Source organism: Anomaloglossus baeobatrachus, chromosome 1 (genome assembly GCF_048569485.1).
Source record: "Anomaloglossus baeobatrachus isolate aAnoBae1 chromosome 1, aAnoBae1.hap1, whole genome shotgun sequence".
Classification (NCBI taxonomy): Eukaryota; Metazoa; Chordata; class Amphibia; order Anura; family Aromobatidae; genus Anomaloglossus; species Anomaloglossus baeobatrachus.
The window spans coordinates 133,778,534-133,797,714 of NC_134353.1; the positions used below are offsets into that span (position 1 = coordinate 133,778,534).

Here is a 19,181-nt window from a genome sequence, read left to right on the forward strand (position 1 = left end):
AGCTAAAAGTAGAATAATGAAAGATTGCTGCAAAGTGAAAAATATAAATCCAGCTGCTCCTCGCTGATCTCACGCAGTTAATTGTTGATAACACTAGGATGGTTAGCAGAAGGTCAACCTTATACAGGCTGAATGCCGGCACTATTGCATTTATCAAGGTAAGTTACACTAGAAAATCATCCTTATGAATAAAATTTCATCTCATGGACCAATGATAGATCTCCAGCTTGGCAATATTATTAGAGTGGCAGTACCTGAGTTCATACGTAAAGCAAGATTGGCTTTAACTTTTAGATGGATAAACAAAAAATTACCATTTTCTTAACTGTTAACTTTGCTCTTTTATAATGCACAGCTATGCTGCATCCTGCAGAGGGTGAGATTCACATTCTAGCAGTTTTCAAGTTAGGGATGCTCCTAAAAATGGCTTAAAGGTTTTGTCCACCAATAAGACAATCGCTTCTGAATCCACGTTTTCCCCAGGTAAAATAAAAAAAGCCTATACTCCTGTCCCGTACCGTCGCCGTTCTAGCTGTGCCTTGGCTCACAGGACGTTCTAACATCACGTGAGCCCCACGTTCAATCAGCACCGGCTTCTGTCTCCCTGCCTTCGGACCAAATTAGCAATCAACAGGAAGTGAGTGGCAGCCACAGCACTCACTTCCTGTTTATAAACTCATTAGGTCCAAAGGCAGGGAGACAGACTCCAAACCTGATTGGACGTGGGACTCATATGATGTTACAACGTCATGCGAGCCCCAAGATTGCGAGCTTTTCTATTTTACCTGGGGAAACTTGGAGAATCAGAAGCAATTGTCCTAGTAGTGGAAAACCCCTTTAATAAACTATTTGAAAATGGTTTTACTAAACCAGCTAAAATCAGGATCCTGATTATTGATTGCTTTAGTTATATTCCATTAAATATGCATAAAGTCTAAGGTAGCATTGCCATGTGTCTAGCTGAAGAGTGACCACAAGAATGCAAATTTGGAAATAAAGGGGAATCCTTACAGAGTGGACATTGCACACTGTCATGATTTGACAATCTGTAGTCACATGGATTGAGTGTATAAATTTCTCTTGAGCCCGGAAACACCTTTTAACACATTTCCAGCTCTTAAGGGGGCTTTACACGCTGCGACATCGCTAATGCGAAGTCGTTGGGGTCACGGAATTTGTGACGCACATTCGGTCGCATTAGCGATGCCGTTGCGTGTGACACCTATGAGCGATTTTGCATTGTCGCAAAAACGTGCAAAATCGCTCATCGGTGACATGGGGGTACATTTTCAATTATCATTGGAGCTGCAGGTACGAAGTAGTTCGTCGCTCCTGCGGCAGCACACATCGCTATGTGTGACGCCGCAGGAACGAGGAACCTCTGCTTACCTGCCGCCGGCCACAATGCAGAAGAAAGGAGGTGGACGGGATGTTACGTCCCGCTCATCTCCGCCCCTCCGCTTCTATTGGGCGGCCGCTTAGTGACGTCGCTGTGACGCCGCACGGACCGCCCCCTTAGCAAGGAGGCGGTTTGCCGGTCACAGCGACGTCGCTAGGCAGGTAAGTACGTGTGACGGGTTCGGGCGATGTTGTGCGACACGGGCAGCGATTTGGTATTGGTACCGATATCGCAGCGTGTAAAGCGGCCTTTAGTCAGTTGTTTAAAAGTCCAGAACAACCTCTTTAAGAAAGTTTTCCCAGGCTTAGGCCATTTGTAAGCGTTCACAATTTTTTCTTAGAAAACTGGACAAGACATCCTCCCCTTTTTCACAACCTAACAGACATGATTTTCTGCTACCCATAGACTTTAGATTTCTCTCAGCTCCTAATGAAACTTTCAAACCGCTGTGTATTTGTAGCTTCTTTATGGAATGACATGTCCGTGGTTATGATCCTGTCGCAGATCACCGTGTGCAGTGGAGTGCGATCAGAGATATTCACTGAGCCGCCAGGGAGGGACAGTGTTGTGATTTGGAAATCTGTGTTTATTAACGCATGACTTTATAATCTCCGTTCTGCTTCGGTGGAAATGCAAGACATTCATTCTGAGTTCTTGTTTGCTCATACTGCAGCTTATTGCACTTTGACTTTGTCCTATCGTATTATTAGTGACGGCGGCCATGCCTTATTGCTGGCAATTCTGATAACACCGTGTGTTTCCTCTCTACAGCGAAGAAGAGGACAGGAAAGTTTCAACCTCTAAGAAAACTGTTTGGTAAAAAGAAAAAGAGAACTTCCTCTCTTCACTTTCAAGAAGGCAAACTTAAACCAAGCCAGTCTATTGGGAGCGTGTGCATTAACCCCGCATCAACCCTGCCCTCTGATGAAGAAGCATGTGATGATCTGAGGTTAGCAACAGCTTATTCCTTTATGTACATTGGCCTGTTTACTCCTGATTTTGGTTTGATGAAATATGTGATATGGACGGCGGGTGTTACCGAGAGGGAATCCATAATTCACAGAGCTGTGACTCACGTCAGACCAGTATGACAGGTCTGTGTGCCAGGTAGAAGCAGCAGCACTCATACTGAAGTGTCCGATGATTACATATAACGTAGTATAAGGTGCTGCTGACCAACTGCAGGTGGATGACGGAGACCCTACATCGCTATAGTGGCTTTGTCATCATGAGGCAGAAGACTACAGGATGGGGAGGTAATGCCTTCTTTTTTTACAGTACTGGAAACTCATTTCATCCAGCATCTTATAACTGTTCTACATATTTGCCCAAGTTGTCAGGTTCTGTTATGAAATGAGCTATTTCTTAATTAATCTGAATTCGAATCTGACAATTAATATTTTTAGTTGGATATTATTTCCATGATATCAAAGAGTTTTCCTGTTACTGCTACATAGAATTAATGCATAACATTTTCAGTACTTTGAAAGATTATTATTTTTGCAAGCATAAAGATGCTGAAATGTTGTTATGCCAATTTTCTGATATTTAGAGGAAACTTAGCACCAATTCAAATAACTTAAACTTATCTAAACACTATTGCGAATTATAAAGAGTTACGCAAATTGCATACAAAATTTAGTCCTCATTCAGGTACAACTCTTTTTTGCTTGTCTGTTCTACTCCTGCATCATATTATCTCTCAAAATTCTCCAACAGTAATCTGCAAGCATTGATAGAATTAATTTTCTTTGATATCTTTCTCCATAACCGCAATTCTTGGGGAAATTTCTCACCGTGCTCGTCGCTCATTGCTCCGCAGCTTGGTGGAAAAAAGTCTAGATGGAAATGTAAGACATAAGTCTTTAAGGACAAGTTACAGCCAAGATCCTGATATGTTTTGAGGAGATTTTTCATCAACTCTTCAAAGTTATCTGCTCCTGAGTTTCCCCCAAAAATGATGTACCACCAAAGCTATCCATACAACCTTTTCCTTGCCCTTTTATCTTTATCCTTAGCTTGGTATCCCCCAAAAATCTTTATCTATATTACAAAAGTACATACTCTTGTGACAACCCAATTACTGTTTATTTTTTTTTATTTTTAGCATACAAAGTATTATATAAACACACACACACACACACAGTGTGTCCACACATATCCTGTCCACACATATCCTGTCCACCGCCATTAACTTGAGAACGGCGGCAGCTATAGGCATAGAAGTGGTGTCTAGGTCTAGTAAAGTAGCCATGCGCTACGCAATGAAACCACCTGGTGGAAAACAACGGAGTTAGCATTTTTATCTTGAAAACGGAACGAGATAGAGAAAAAAAGTGAATTACAAAGTTGTAGGGCATCATCAATTCAATACGAATCAACACCTTGCATACATAAATGCTATGATTAGAACGTGTAAAACTCACAAGGCTGCGGAAGTGAAGCGATACCTCATGGAGACCTTCCTACAAGTCATTGGGTATGGTGGCTGCGTGGAGGTGCCTCCACGCTCACCTGACCTGACTCCATTGGACTTCTTTCTGTGAGGTCACATCAAAAAGCAGGTGTATGCGACCCCTCCACCAACATTGCAGGACCTACGACGACGTATCACAGATGCTTGTGCAAACGTATCACTTACCATATTGCACAACGTGCAGCAAGATACAGTATGCTGTCCAGAGTCCAGATGTACATTACAGCTGACGGTGGTCACTTTGAGCATCAAAGTTAAATGAGCGTCATATGAGTTACCAGCATTTAATGTTTTGGGGGGGTCATGGGTTTCATATCATAGCATTTTTGAATGCAAGGTGTCAATTCGTATTGAATTGATGATGCCCTACAATTTTTTAATTCATTTTTTTTCTTTATCTCGTTCCGTTTTCAAGATAAAAATGCTAACTCCTTTGTTTCCCACCAGGTGGCGCAATAGGTGGTTTCATTCCGTAGCACATGGCTACTTTACTATACTTAGACACCACTTCTATGCCTATAGCTGCTGCCGTTCTCAAGTTAATGGCAGTGGACAGGATATGGGTGGACACACTGTGTGTAATATATATATATATATATATATATATACATATATATATATATATATCTATATACAATATACATACACGAGGGGCTGTTGATAAGTCTTTGGTTTCACCCAGAAAGAAACGAGATAGGATGATGAAACCTCACATTTATTCCACATACTCTCCACTGATGACAACACACTTAATACATTGGTATTCCAAGTTCTGCAAGCCTAGCAAAAAGAAGGATTTCAGTTGTGCCTCAAACCAGGCATCTGTAGCAGCCATGGTGTGAAATTTGGTACCCTTGAGGTGTTTCTTCAGGTTTGGAAACAGATGATAGTCGGAGGGAGCTTGATCTGGTGAATAAGGTGGGTGGTCAACCCGCTGGAAGCCCAGCTCTGCCAGTTTTGCCGTGGTCGCTTGTGCAGTGCGAGCGGAGGCGTTATCTTGCAGGAACAAGATTCCTTTGGACAGCTTGCTGCGCCTTTTGGCCTTCAGAGCTGCCTTCAATTGGTCCAAAAGTTCAATGTAATACCTTGCATTGATGGTGGAACCCTTTTGAAGGTAGTCCATTATCAGCAAGCCCTCCTTATGCCAGAACACAGATGCCATCACCTTATTTTTTGCACCCTGAACTTCTTGAACGAGGAGAACCACTGTTCCTCAACTCTTTTGACTGCTCCTTGTTCTCAGGGTCATACAAATAAATCCACATACCATCCATAGTGACCAGTCGATCCAGGAAGTTCTTATCAGTCCGGAAACGCTGACAAATGGACCAGGAAGTTTTCACTCGCATGCTTCTCTGATCTGCTGTCAGACATTTGGGGACCCACTTAGCAGATCGTTTCCTCATGTCTAAATGTTCATGCATAATGACACAAACACGTTCATGGGAAATTCCCATGATGTCTGCTATTGCTTAAGCTGAAATTCGTCAATTCTCCAGTATGAGGTTGTGCACAGCATCGACAATCTCCGGAACAACAACCACTCTCGATTGTCCAGGACGTTCCTCATCATTGGTGCTGAAGTGGCCCGTTTTAAATTTGGTAACCCAATTCTGAACTGTGGAATATGAAGGGCATTGATTCCCCAATGTTTGCAACATATCACCATGAATATCTTTCGCAGACTCTCCTTGCAAAAACAAGAATTTTATCACTCCTCTGCTCTCTGTTGTTGTGAATATCGCATTAGACTCCGCCAATTTGTTTTCCCGCGTGTGTAGAGCACTGTTACCATAAGCAACAAACACAAAATTTTGAAAACATATATTAGACACATAAGGCTTTCATGTGATGTAACATTCGTTACCATAGAAAGAAAAAAAGATCACAAAGCCAAAGACCTATCAGCAGCCCCTCATACATACATTATAATATATTTTACTATATTTATCTATTTTTTTATTAATATTTGTCTCTATAATATACATTGCCTTAAACATGGTCACATTTGTGCCGAAGGCTCTGATCAGAGCATCAATTGTACATCCCATCAGATTTGATAGTTAGAATGGTTCTGCTGAGTGCTATCCTCCACTTTAAAACAGTGAGTGATACAGCAGAATCTGATGGATCTCACTACAAAGCAACGGGATGATGCTGAGGTTGCCACCTTTTCCACCCACAAAAATATCCATGTCCTCATGGGGTGTAGTTTTGGGGGTAAGTCCTAACAAACTGATTTTAAATCTGGGAATTCATTATTGTTGGGATAATTTAGTCTCTTTACATATTGTATTGACAGCTGTTCAACCCCAAAGCTTGGATTCAGTGTGATTGACACATGCTGTTATGTTTGATATTTTTATTATGATTTTGCACAAACTGTTTTGAATTGTGATGTGGATTGAGATAATTTGCTAAGGTATATATAGATGCGTTCAGTAAAATGTATGAGATGCAATGCAGTACTGCAATTATTACCGTACTAGATAATAGTATTGGCCTATGATCACTTACTCTGCGTCTATACATACCATGCATGCAGACCTGGCAACTACTCTTAGAACCTCACCAGCATAATGAAAACGTAGGGAACCACACACTGATCCAATTATGCCCAGTGTGAAAACCTGACATTACCAAATTTCACGCCATTTCTGATGCCATGGCTGCTACGGATGCCTTGTTTGAGGCGCAACTGAAATCCTTCTTTTTGCTAGGCTTACAGAACTTGGAAGACTGATGTAAAAAGTGTGTTGACATCAGTGGAGAGTATGTGGAATAAATGTAAAGTTTCATCATCCTATCTCATTTCTTTCTGGGTAAAGCCAAAGACTTATCAGCAGCCCCTTGTACAACACCCTTGAGGTTGCAGTAATGTCATTTACGTCACTGACTGTATCCCTATATACAACCCCATGCAAAAATTATGGAGTCACCTGGCTCTGAGGATATTCATGTAGGGTAAGTTCACACAGTTCGTTTTCGCGGCGTTTTTGCGTGTTTTTTAGGTGCGTTTTTGCTCAGAAAACTGCATGACTTTGCTTCCCCAGCAAAGTCTATGAGTTTTCATTTTTGCTGTCTGCACACAGCGTTTTTTTTAGCTGCGTTTTTGTGGTGCCCACAAAAACGCAGCATGTCAATTATTTTTGCGTTTTTCACTGCGTTTTGCACCCATTGAGTTCAATGAGATGTTCAAAAATGCAATGAAAAATGCAAATTGCAAATAAAACTGCGTTTTAGTGCGTTTCTATGACTAAAAACGCAGCTATAAACGCAAGGGCTGGGCAGTAAAGTAACATATAGAGGAAGAGGATTCCTTCTGTCAGTAAATACAGAAGCGTGAATCCTCCCAATACCGTCACTGCTGCGTCCACCTCCAGTCCTGTGCATGTATGCTCCCGTGCGACGTCATGTCTGGGCGGGAGGTGGAGGCAGCTACGAAATCAAAAGTGAACAGTAGAAAAAAAAATGTCATACTCACCTGTCTGCAGACTCCCGGTGCCATGTCCGCTCCCAGATCCTCTCCCGATACCGCCACTCCGGCTGTGTGCAGACGGCCGGGCACCTCCAATAGCTGCAGGACCTGGCGCTGATCACCTGATGCAGTCACCTGACGCAGCAGCTGATTGTAAGTCTCGCGGTGACGCCGGCGCCTGGCAGGCTTCACTTATCAGCTGATGCTGTCAGGAGACTTCATCCCTGATTACCGGCAGCTCCTGCAGCAATCGGACGGGATCGGACTCTGCTCCAGGAGCTGCCGGTAATCAGCACATAAGTGAGTATTTCTTTTTTTTTTTTGCACTGATACATCAGCTGATTGTATAAACGGCTTTTATACAATCAGCTCATGTGTCATGTGATTCACATTCTGGAACCTGACACATCATCTGATCGCTTTGCCTTCCCTTGACCCAGGATTACTGCGGAGGGGGGTTCTTTATTTCAATAAAGATGGAGTCACTAATTGTGTTCTGTTTTATTTCTAATAAAAATATTTTTCTGTGTGTTGTGTTTTTTTTTTATCTTTACTAGAAATTCATGGTGGCCATGTCTAATATTGGCGTGACACCATGAATTTCGGGCTTAGGGCCAGCTGATAATATACAGCTAGCCCTAACCCCATTATTACCCAGCGAGCCACCCATCACCAGGGCAGCTGGAGAGTTGGATACAGCGCCAGAAGACGGCGCTTCTATGAGAGCACCATTTGCTGGGGTGGCTGCGGACTGCAATTCGCAGCGGGGGTGCCCAGAAAGCATGGACACCCTGCACTGTGGATTCCAATCCCCAGCTGCCTAGTTGTACCTGGCTGGACTCAAAAATTGGGCGAAGCCCACGCCATTTTTTTTTAATTATTTCATGAAATTCATGAAATAAAAAAAAAATGCTTCCCTATATTTTTGGTTCCCAGCCGGGTACAAATAGGCAGCTGGGTGTTGGGGGCAGCCTGTACCTGCCTGCTGTGCCTGGCTAGCATACAAAAATATGGCAAAGCCCACGTCATTTTTTTGGGGGCAAAAAACCCCTGCTTACAGTCCTGGATGGAGGATGCTGAGCCTTGTAGTTCTGCAGCTGCTGTCTGCTCTCCTGCATACACTATTGGATGGAGTATGCTGAGCCTTCTAGTTCTGCTCCCCCTGCCTCTCCCTCCTGCATACAGTCCTGGATGGAGGATGATGAGCCTTGTAGTTCTGCAGCTGCTGTCTGCTCTCCTGCATACACTATTGGATGGAGTATGCTGAGCCTTGTAGTTCTGCAGCTGTCTGCTCTCCTGCATACACTAGTGGAGAATGAAGAACATATTGAAGAAGGAAATGACATCAGACCTTTTTTTTTCTTTCAACAATCTTTAATGGCATTGTTCACTGATAAAAAATGCATAAAGACACAGTGAGCAAAAACGCAGCAAAACGCAGCAAAAACCGCACCAAATCGCGACAAAAATGCGTGCGTTTTTTTCCTGCTTTTATTTGACGCGGGTGCGTTTTGTGCGGTTTTTGCCGCAAAAAATGCACAAAAAACGCAGCGTCAAAAAACCGCAGTGTGTGAACCTAGCCTTAGTTGTTTACTTTTGTTTAAAAAAAGCAGATCACAGACATGGTACAAAACTAAAGTCATTTCAAATGGCAACTTTCTCGCTTTAAGAAACCCTAAAAAAAAATCATGAAAACATCATGTGCTAGCCAGTAACAGTTACTTTTCAAGACCAAACAGGGGGAAAAAATTATGGAATCCCTCAATTATGAGGTAAAAATTATGGAATCACCCTGTAAACTTTCATTCCCAAAACTAACACCTGCATCAAATAAGATCTGCTCGTTAGTCTGCATCTAAAAAGGAGTAATCACTAGTGATGAGCGAGCATGCTTGTAACTACTCGGTACTCGCACGAGTATCACTGTACTCGGGCTGCTCGGCGGGTACCGAGTAATTTTGCAATACTCGTGCTTTACTCGTGGTCTTCATCCCTGCATGTTGGCGCTCTTTTGAGAGCCAGCCCTCATGCAGGGATTGGCTGGCAGACCACTGCAATGCCACAGCCCTGTTAGTTGTGGAATTGCAGTGATTGGCCGGCCTGCACAGCGTGACCGAGCCTTTATACCGGCCGGCGCGCTGTGCTCTGTACACAGCCATCTCATATTCCCTGCTTTCCACGCCCACAGGCGCCTATGATTGGTTGCAGTGAGACACGCCCCCACGCTGAGTGACAGGTGTCACACTGCACCCAATCACAGCAGCCGGTGGGCGTGTCTATACTGTGCAGTAAAATAAATAAATAAATAATTAAAAAAACGGCGTGCGGTTCCCCCCAATTTTAATACCAGCCAGATAAAGCCATACAGCTGAAGGCTGGTATTCTCAGGATGGGGAACTCCACGTTATGGGGAGCCCCCCACCCTAACAATATCAGTCAGCAGCTGGCCAGAATTGCCGCATACATTATATGCGACAATTCTGGGGCTGTACCCGGCTCTTCCCGATTTACCCTGGTGCGTTGGCAAATCGGGGTAATAAGGAGTTATTGGAAGCCCATAGCTGCCAATAAGTCCTAGATTAATCATGTCATGCGTCTATGAGACACCCTCCATGATTAATCTGTAAGTTACAGTAAATAAACACACACACCAGAAAAAATCCTTTATTAGAAATAAAAAACACACACATATACCCTGGTTCACCACTTTAATCAGCCCGAAAAAGCCCTCCTTGTCTGGCGTAATCCAGGATGATCCAGCGTCGCATCCAGCGCTGCTGCATGGAGGTGACCGGAGCTGCAGCAGACACCGCCGCTCCGGTCACCTCCACACAGCAAATGAACACAGCCGCGCGATCAGCTGCTGTCACTGAGGTTACCCGCCGTCACCGCTGCATCCACCGGTGGCCGCGGGTAACCTCAGTGACAGCAGCTGATCGCGCGGCTGTGTTCATTTGCTGTGTGGAGGTGACCGGAGCGGCTGTGTGTGCTGCGGCTCCGGTCACCTCCATGCAGCAGCGCTGGATGCGACGCTGGATCATCCTGGATTACGCCGGACATGGAGGGCTTTTTCGGGCTGATTAAAGTGGTGAACCAGGGTATATGTGTGTGTTTTTATTTCTAATAAAGGATTTTTTCTGGTGTGTGTGTGTTTATTTACTGTAACTTACAGATTAATCATGGAGGGTGTCTCATAGACGCCTGACATGATTAATCTAGGACTTATTGGCAGCTATGGGCTGCCAATAACTCCTTATTACCCCGATTTGCCAACGCACCAGGGCAAATCGGGAAGAGCCGGGTACAGCCCCAGAACTGTCGCATATAATGTATGCGGCAATTCTGGGCGGCTGCTGACTGATATTGTTAGGCTGGGGGGCTCCCCATAACGTGGAGCTCCCCATCCTGAGAATACCAGCCTTCAGCCGTATGGCTTTATCTGGCTGGCATTAAAATGGGGGGGACCGCACGCCGTTTTTTTTTAATTATTTATTAATTTATTTTACTGCACAGTATAGACACGCCCACCGGCTGCTGTGATTGGGTGCAGTGTGACACCTGTCACTCAGCGTGGGGGCGTGTCTCACTGCAACCAATCATAGGCACCGGTGGGCGGGGAAAGCAGGGAATAGGAGATTGTTTAATGAGCGGCCGGCTTTTTCAAAATAGTAAAAGCCGCCGGTCACCTCCACGCAGCTAATGAAGGGAATAGCGCGATCAGCTGCTGTCAGTCAGGTAACTCCCGGCCACCGCTGGATCCAGCGGTGCCGCGATTAACCTCAGTGACAGCAGCTGATCGCTCTACTCACCTCAGTTGGTGCATGGAGCTGACTGGAGCGGCGGTGAGTAGCGCGATCAGCTGAGCTGTCACTGAGGTTACCCGCGGCCACCGCTGCATCCACCGCTGGATCCAGGTAACCTCAGTGACAGCTCAGCTGATCGCTATACTCATCTCATTAGCTGCGTGGAGGTGACCGGAGCGGCGGTGTCTTCTGCAGCTCCTGTCACTTCCATGCAGCAGAGCTGGACGCGACGCTGGAGGACTGTGGAGTACGCCGGACATGGAGGGTTTGTCGGGGTTAATAAATTGGTAATGAGGGACTTTGTTAGTGTTTTTTATTTCTAATAAAGGATTTTTCGGGTGTGTGTGTTTTTTAACTGTAATTTACAGATTAATCATGGAAGGAATCTCGGGGAGACGCCTGACATGATTAATCTAGGATTTAGTGGCAGCTATGGGCTGCCATTAACTCCTTATTACCCCGATTTGCCAACGCACCAGGGTAAATCGGGAAGAGCCGGGTACAGCCCCAGAACTGTTGCATCTAATGTATGCGGCAATTCTGGGCGGCTGCTGACTGATATTGTTAGGGTGGGGGGCTCCCCATAACGTGGAGCTCCCCATCCTGAGAATACCAGCCTTCAGCCGTATGGCTTTATCTGGCTGGTATTAAAATTGGGGGGACCGCATGCCGTTTTTTTTAATTATTTAATTATTTATTTCACTGCACAGTATACACACACCGGCTGCTGTGATTGGTTGCAGTGAGACAGCTGTCACTCAGTGTGGGAGCGTGTCTCACTGCAACCAATCATAGGCGCCGAAAAGCAGGACAGCAGGGAATAGGAGATTGATTAATGAGCGGCCGGCTTTTTCAAAAGAGGAAAAGCCACCGGAGTTTGAACAGCTGTGCAGCGCCGCGGCAGTGATCGGGGAACGGTAAGTAAGAGAGAGGGGGGGGAACTGACCGACAGACTGTGAGAGGGGGACAGACAAGACAGAGAGAGACAGACCGACGGACTGAGGGAGATAGAATAAAAAAAAAAAAATGACCGACATCGCTAGTAAAAAGCACAAAACGTGCGTTTTGGACATCGGAGTGCCACACAAGGTTTTCATGTAAAATCTTTCATGTATTAATCTCAAAAAGTAACATACACCAGCTCTATCTCACTATTGGGTATGTGCCCTTAACATTTCCGCCATGAAAATTCATTTTGGTGTCATTTTGGAAGGTTTTCTGGTGAGTCCGTAAAAATGGCGTAAAACTCGGACAAAATTGTTCACATCTGTGACTTTTGAGTGATAAATGCTTCAAGGGGTCTTCCCCATGCTGATGCCATGTCATTTGAGCACTCTTCTGAGACTTTTGTGACATTTTTAGGGTTTCTCCATGCTGCCGGGGGGTCATTTCACAAAAATACTCGGGTCTCCCATAGGATAACATTGGGCTCGGTGCTCGGGCCGAGTACACGAGTATCTTGGGAGGCTCGGCCCGAGCTTCGAGCACCCGAGCTTTTTAGTACTCGCTCATCACTAGTAATCACACCTTGGAGAGTTGTTGCACCAAGTGGACTGACATGAATCATGGCTCCAACATGAGAGATGTCAGTTGAAACAAAGGAGAGGATTACAGTATCAAACTCTTAAAAGAGGGTAAATCATCACGCAATGTTGCAAATGATGTTGGTTGTTAACAGTCAGCTGTGTGTAAAATCTGGACCAAATACAAAAAGCATAGGAAGGTTGTTAAAGGCAAACATACTGGTAGATCAAGGAAGACATCAAAGCATCAAGACTGAAAACTTAAGCAATATGTCTCCAAAACAGGAAATGCACAACAAAACAAATGAGAAACGAATGGGAAAAAACTGGAGTCAATGTCTCTGACCGAACTGTAAGAAACCACCTAAAGGAAATGGGATTTCCATACAGAAAAGCTAAACAATATAAAGATGATTGCCTGAAGACAACATGTAAATTTCCACAGTCATTGATGATATGGGGCTGCATGTCAGGTAAAGGCCCTGGGGAGATGGCTGTCATTACATCTTCAATAAATGCCAAGTTTACATTGAAATTTTGGACACTTTTCTTATCCCATCAATTGAAAGGATATTTGGGGATGATGAAATCATTTATCAAGATGATAATGCATCCTGCCATAGAGCAAATACTGAAAACATTCCTTGAAAGAAGACACATAAGGTCAATGTCATGGCCTGCAAATAGTCCGGATTTCAATCCAATTGAAAATCTTTGGTGGAAGTTGAAGAAAATGGTCCATGACAAGGCTCCAACCTGCAAAGCTGATCTGGCAACAGCAATCAGAGAAAGTTGGAGCCAGATGGATGAAGAGTACTGTTTGTCACTCATTAAGTCCATGCCTCAGAGACTGCAAGCTGCCATAAAAGCCAGAGGTGGTGCAACAAAATACTAGTGATACATTGGAGTTTTTTGTTTGTTTGTTTGTTTTTCATGACTCCAAAGTTTTTACCTCATAATTGAGTGATTCCATAATTTTTCCCCGTTTAGTCTTAAAAAGTTCCTGGCTAGCACATTATGTTTTCATGATTTTTTTTTTAGTGTTTCTTAAAGCAAGACAGTTGACATTTGAAATGACTTTAGTTTGATGCCATGTCTGTGATCTGCTTTTTTTAAACAAAAGTGAACAACTGAATGAACATCCTCAGAGCCAGGTGACTCCATAATTTTTGCCAAGGGTTGTATAAGTGCTGACCATGTGCTTCTACAGTTTTCTGTGTGCAGCATTTTCATTTCAATCACAGCAGTAAAGCAGTTGTCTGCATATTTTTATAATATTCAGAAAAAAAAACAGAACAAATCTATTGTATCTTCAATTCACATGATAAATGTTAGTAAAATAACCTTAAAGGGGTTCATCAAGAAATGTAATAAAATAAATAAAATAAATAATGTATTTAACATTTATCTAAATAACTTTATTTAGCAAAAAGGTATGCTTTATCTATTGCACCCTGGAAAGATTTGAAGCATGGCACCTGCTTTCACAAGCCGTGCTAGATTTTAGTGGACACGCAGCAGGTCAGGCTGTGTAAAGAATATCTGCTCCAGACAGAGGTCACGTCAGAACAGCGTCTTGTCAGGCATCATGAACTCACATTCCTCTCTTCAGTCAACCTGACAGGACACAGACTAAAGGAGAATATAAACGCCTTTCTTTAGCTAACAGTAAGTGAACAATCATTTCAGTCAGCCTGACAGGTTTAGTGCATCTGTCTCATGCTTCACACAGCCTGTCCTACTGCATGTCTTCTGAAATTTAGGATGCACTGTACAGATTTATGAAAGTTTCTATTGTTGCCAGAGTGCACTAGATAAAGCATACTTTTTTTCGCTAAAGGTATTTAAAAAAATGTTTAATATTTAAATGATTATTTATTGTATTTATTTGCTTTATAAAATTTCCCAAAATTTTCCAGAGAACACCTTTAAAAACAGAAAATACCAAGAGTACTAATGAAAGGCATGAAAAGCATAAATTGGTAAATAATATACATTTCAGTTTAGATGCATAGCTCACATGATTCTAGAATAGAACAATTTTAAGATCAAAAATAAAACATTTTTCATAATATTAATCATCCTAAAGTGATTTTTAACAAATATGCCAAGCAAACAGCTGATTTTGTTATAGGGAAGCCATGTTTAGTAAAAAATCTCAGTGGCTTACCTATTTGAAATTAGTGCCTGGCAAATTTTATCCTGGCAATTAGAAAGCACTGGCCCACGAGTTTAGGTGACCCATCTTAAGCTTCCTTATCTCAGACCACTGCAAGCAGCAGAAATAGCAGGGTTTACAAATAATGGTGACTGGTACATAGGTACAGGATTAGATCAGAGCTTACTCTTATATACAAGAACAGAACCGAGCTTACTACATAGATACAGGAATAGATGCGAGTTTACTACATGGATACAGGAGGAGAACCGAGCTTATTACATAAGTAAGGGAACAGAACTGAGCTTACTATTACTACATAAGTAAGGGAATAAAACTGAGCTTACTACATAGATACAGGAACAGAACTGAGCTTACTATATGAATAAGGGAAAATAACCAAGCTTACTACATAACTAAGGGAACAGAACCAAGCTTACTAAATAGACACAGGAACAAAACTCAGCTTACTACATAGATATCGGAACAGAAATGAGCATACTACATGAATATGAGAGAAGAACCAAGCTTACTACATAAGTACAAGAACAGAACCGAGCTTACTATAGAGATATAGGAATACATCCGAGCTTACTACAAAAATACAGGAGAAGAATCAAGCTTACTACATAAGCAAGGGAACAGAACTGAGCTGACTATATAAGTAAGGGAACAGAACTGACCTTACTACATAAGTATGGGAATAAAACTGAGCTTACTACATAGATATGGGAACAGTACCGAGCTTACCACATGAACAAGGAAGAAGAACCAAGTTTACTAAATAAGTAATGGAACAGAACTGAGCTTACTACATCAGTAATGGGACAGAACTGAGCTTACTACATAGATATGGGAACAAAAGTGAACTTACTACATGATCACGGGAGAAGAACCAAGCTTACTACATAAGTAATGGAATAGACCTGAGCTTACTACATAGATATGGGAACAGAACTGAGCTTACTACTTGAACATGAGAAAATAAGCTTACTACATAAGAACAGTTATGAAAGCTTACTACATAGATACAGAAACAGAACTGAGCTTACTACACAGATATGAGAGCAAAAGTGAGCTTACTGCATAGATTTGTTAACTGAACTGACTATATATGTACAGGAACAGAAACAAATTTAATACCTGGTTATGGCTACAGAACCAAGCTTACTACATAAATACAGGAGCAGAACTGAGTTTACTGCTTAGATATGGGAACAGACCCAAACTTAGATAAATGTCAAGAAATAGAACTGAGCTTGCTACAGAGATCTGAGAACAGAACTGTATAGAGGTCCTTTTGCACATCAACTTTAAAAAAACAAACAAACAAAAAAAAAACAGAAACAAAACTTTTAGAAACTTTGACTAAAGAAAAAAATATTCTGCTATGTTAGTTAGAACACTGTTAGGATATGTCTGTTTTCACACTCTCTGCATTCTTCACATGATGACCCCATATGTAATTTCCATACTTACAATCTTGCGCCAACCTGTGTCTCTTCTACTTCTTTTATGTGAAACTATTGAGAGACGCAGAAGAGAAAGCAGTCCGATCATCTCCTATGCAAATTGCATTTGGAGTGGTCATGGCACGTGCATAGAGTGTAAAAACAGTCGAATCCTTACAGTGGTTAGGATGTTACAATGTTAGGATTCCACATGTTAAGAGATAACGTTACGCAATGAGAAGAAAAATATAGCGACCACTATTGTAAAAAAAACCACAAAAATTGATATAAAGGCATATTTTACATACAGTACATTCCCTTTTTAGTAGGAAACCTGATACATATACAAACATGCTACAAATCTAGAATGAAAGTGTCTCAGCATTGAAACCGCAGTATCCAAAAAAAAGGGACATTCAAATGCGGTCTGATTTTTATGATCTGATATAAGGGAGAAGATGGAGTAACTTTTTTTTTCTACACTTTCGAGAAAATTGGATCACGCTGATCATATTCTAGTTAGACTCTGACTATAGTCTGATCAGAGAGTGATTAGCTTAATCAAACTGATTTTCTCGGAAGAAGAAAAAACAGTTGTGTGACTCTGGCTTAACAAACATGTGAAAGGCCCTTTACTGATTTATTAAATATACCCCAAACAAACAAATGTTTTTACACACACACACACACACACACACACACATCACAACGCACTATTACATGCAAGCACAACTTACAATCATACATGCAATTCCACGTATCCAAATACACAGATATATACAATACAGACCAAAAGTTTGGACACAACTTCTCATTCAAAGAGTTTTCTTTATTTTCATGACTCTGAAAATTGTAGATTCACATTGAAGGCATCAAAACTATGAATTAACACATGTGGAATGAAATACTTAACAAAAAAGTGTGAAACAACTGAAAATATGTCTTTTATTCTAGGTTCTTCAAAGTAGCCACCTTTTGCTTTGATTACTGCTTTGTACACTCTTGGCATTCTCTTGATGAGCTTCAAGAGATAGTCACCAGAAATGGTCTTCCAACAGTCTTGAAGGAGTTCCCAGAGATGCTTAGCACTTGTTGACCCTTTTGCCTTCACTCTGTGGTCCAGCTCACCCCAAACCATCTCAATTGGGTTCAGGTCTGGTGACTGTGGAGGCCAGGTCATCTGGTGTAGCACCCCATCACTCTCCTTCTTAGTCAAATAGCCCTTAGACAGCCTGGAGGTGTGTTTGGGGCCATTGTCCTGTTGAAAAATAAACGATGGTCGAACTAAACACAAACCGGATGGAATAGCATGCCACTGCAAGATGCTGTGGTAGCCATGCTGGTTCAGTATGCCTTCAATTTTGAATAAATCCCCAACAGTGTCACCAGCAAAGCACTCCCACACCATCACACCTCCTCCTCCATGCTTCACGGTGGGAACCAGGCATGTAGAGTCCATCTGTTCACCTTTTCTGCGTCGCACAAAGACACGGTGGTTGGATCCAAAGATCTCAAATTTGGACTCATCAGACCAAAGAACAGATTTCCACTGGTCTAATGTCCATTACTTGTGTTCTTTAGCCCAAACAAGTCTCTTCTGCTTGTTTCCTGTCCTTAGCAGTGCTTTCCTAGCAGCTATTTTACCATGAAGGCCTGCTGCACAAAGTCTCCTCTTAACAGTTGTTCTAGAGATGTGTCTGCTGCTAGAACCCTGTGTGGCATTGACCTGGTCTCTAATCTGAGCTGCTGTTAACCTGTGATTTCTGAGGCTGGTGACTCGGATAAACTTATCCTCCGCAGCAGAGGTGACTCTTGGTCTTCCTTTCCTGGGTAAGTCCTCATGTGAGCCAGTTTCTTTGTAGTGATTGATGGTTTTTGGCACTGCACTTGGGGACACTTTCAAAGTTTTCCCAATTTTTCGGACTGACTGACCTTCATTTCTTAAAGTAATGATGGCCACTCGTTTTTCTTTACTTAGCTGCTTTTTTCTTGCCATAATACAAATTCTAACAATCTATTCAGTAGGACTATCAGCTGTGTATCCACCAGACTTCTGCACAACAGAATTGATGGTCCCAATCCCATTTATAAGGCAAGAAATACCACTAAACCTGACAGGGCACAGCTGTGAAGTGAAAACCATTTCCGGTGACTATCTCTTGAAGCTCATCAAGAGAATGCCAAGAGTGTGCAAAGCAGTAATCAAAGCAAAAGGTGGCTACTTTGAAGAACCTAGAATATAAGACATATTTTCAGTTGTTTCACACTTTTTTGTTAAGTATTTCATTCCACATGTGTTAATTCATAGTTTTGATGCCTTCAATATGAATCTACAATTTTCAGAGTCATTAAAATAAAGAAAACTGTTTGAATGAGAAGGTGTGTCCAAACTTCTACAAATCTATTGGGATACATGTACAAGTGTTATCTCCACAGGAGGTATATTTGAACCTTGAATTATATGCCTTAAGAATAAATAGAGAAGGGCTCAGTCTATCACTGGACTAAACCAGGGTGTTTATAGTGACCCGAGAAGAATCCGGGTATGGTGAGACGGTATAGTCACAGAAAAATAATGATGAATGGCGGCAGTCACTTCATCAGACAGGAATTAATGAATTCCAGTGATTACAATTTATTTCATGTATGCCTACAACTTGAGAAGCACATATGTAGTACGGTGAACTATTTCAATGGGAAATGTGGCATCAAAGTACGTGGCCCATGGGTAATAAGCAGGCGGCTAGAAGGATCCCATAATGTGGGTGAGCATACGGCTATAATGAGCCTTTGATGATGCAGGAAAAGAAAAGGGTTTCCTATCTACTAATGTCCTTTTGCTTCTTGGCACCCTTTTTTTCATAGTCGAGCCAGGTTTTATACATATAAATTA

At 42.3% G+C, this 19,181-nt stretch overlaps 1 protein-coding gene across 3 annotated transcripts in view; it reads left to right on the plus strand.

Moving 5' to 3' along the window:
* Positions 1-2,173: 2,173 nt before the first annotated feature.
* The window catches only part of CRACD (capping protein inhibiting regulator of actin dynamics), a 90,159-nt gene continuing 73,151 nt past the window's right edge, over positions 2,174-19,181 (plus strand). For 2 of the 3 annotated variants that reach the window (XM_075347064.1, XM_075347065.1), the window contains exon 1: positions 2,541-2,655. In XM_075347064.1, coding sequence (XP_075203179.1) covers positions 2,648-2,655 — 8 coding nt within the window. In that variant the 5' untranslated portion in view covers positions 2,541-2,647. Of the gene's footprint in view, positions 2,349-2,540; positions 2,656-19,181 lie in introns of those variants that run through there. The other variant, XM_075347066.1, reaches the window with a different exon arrangement.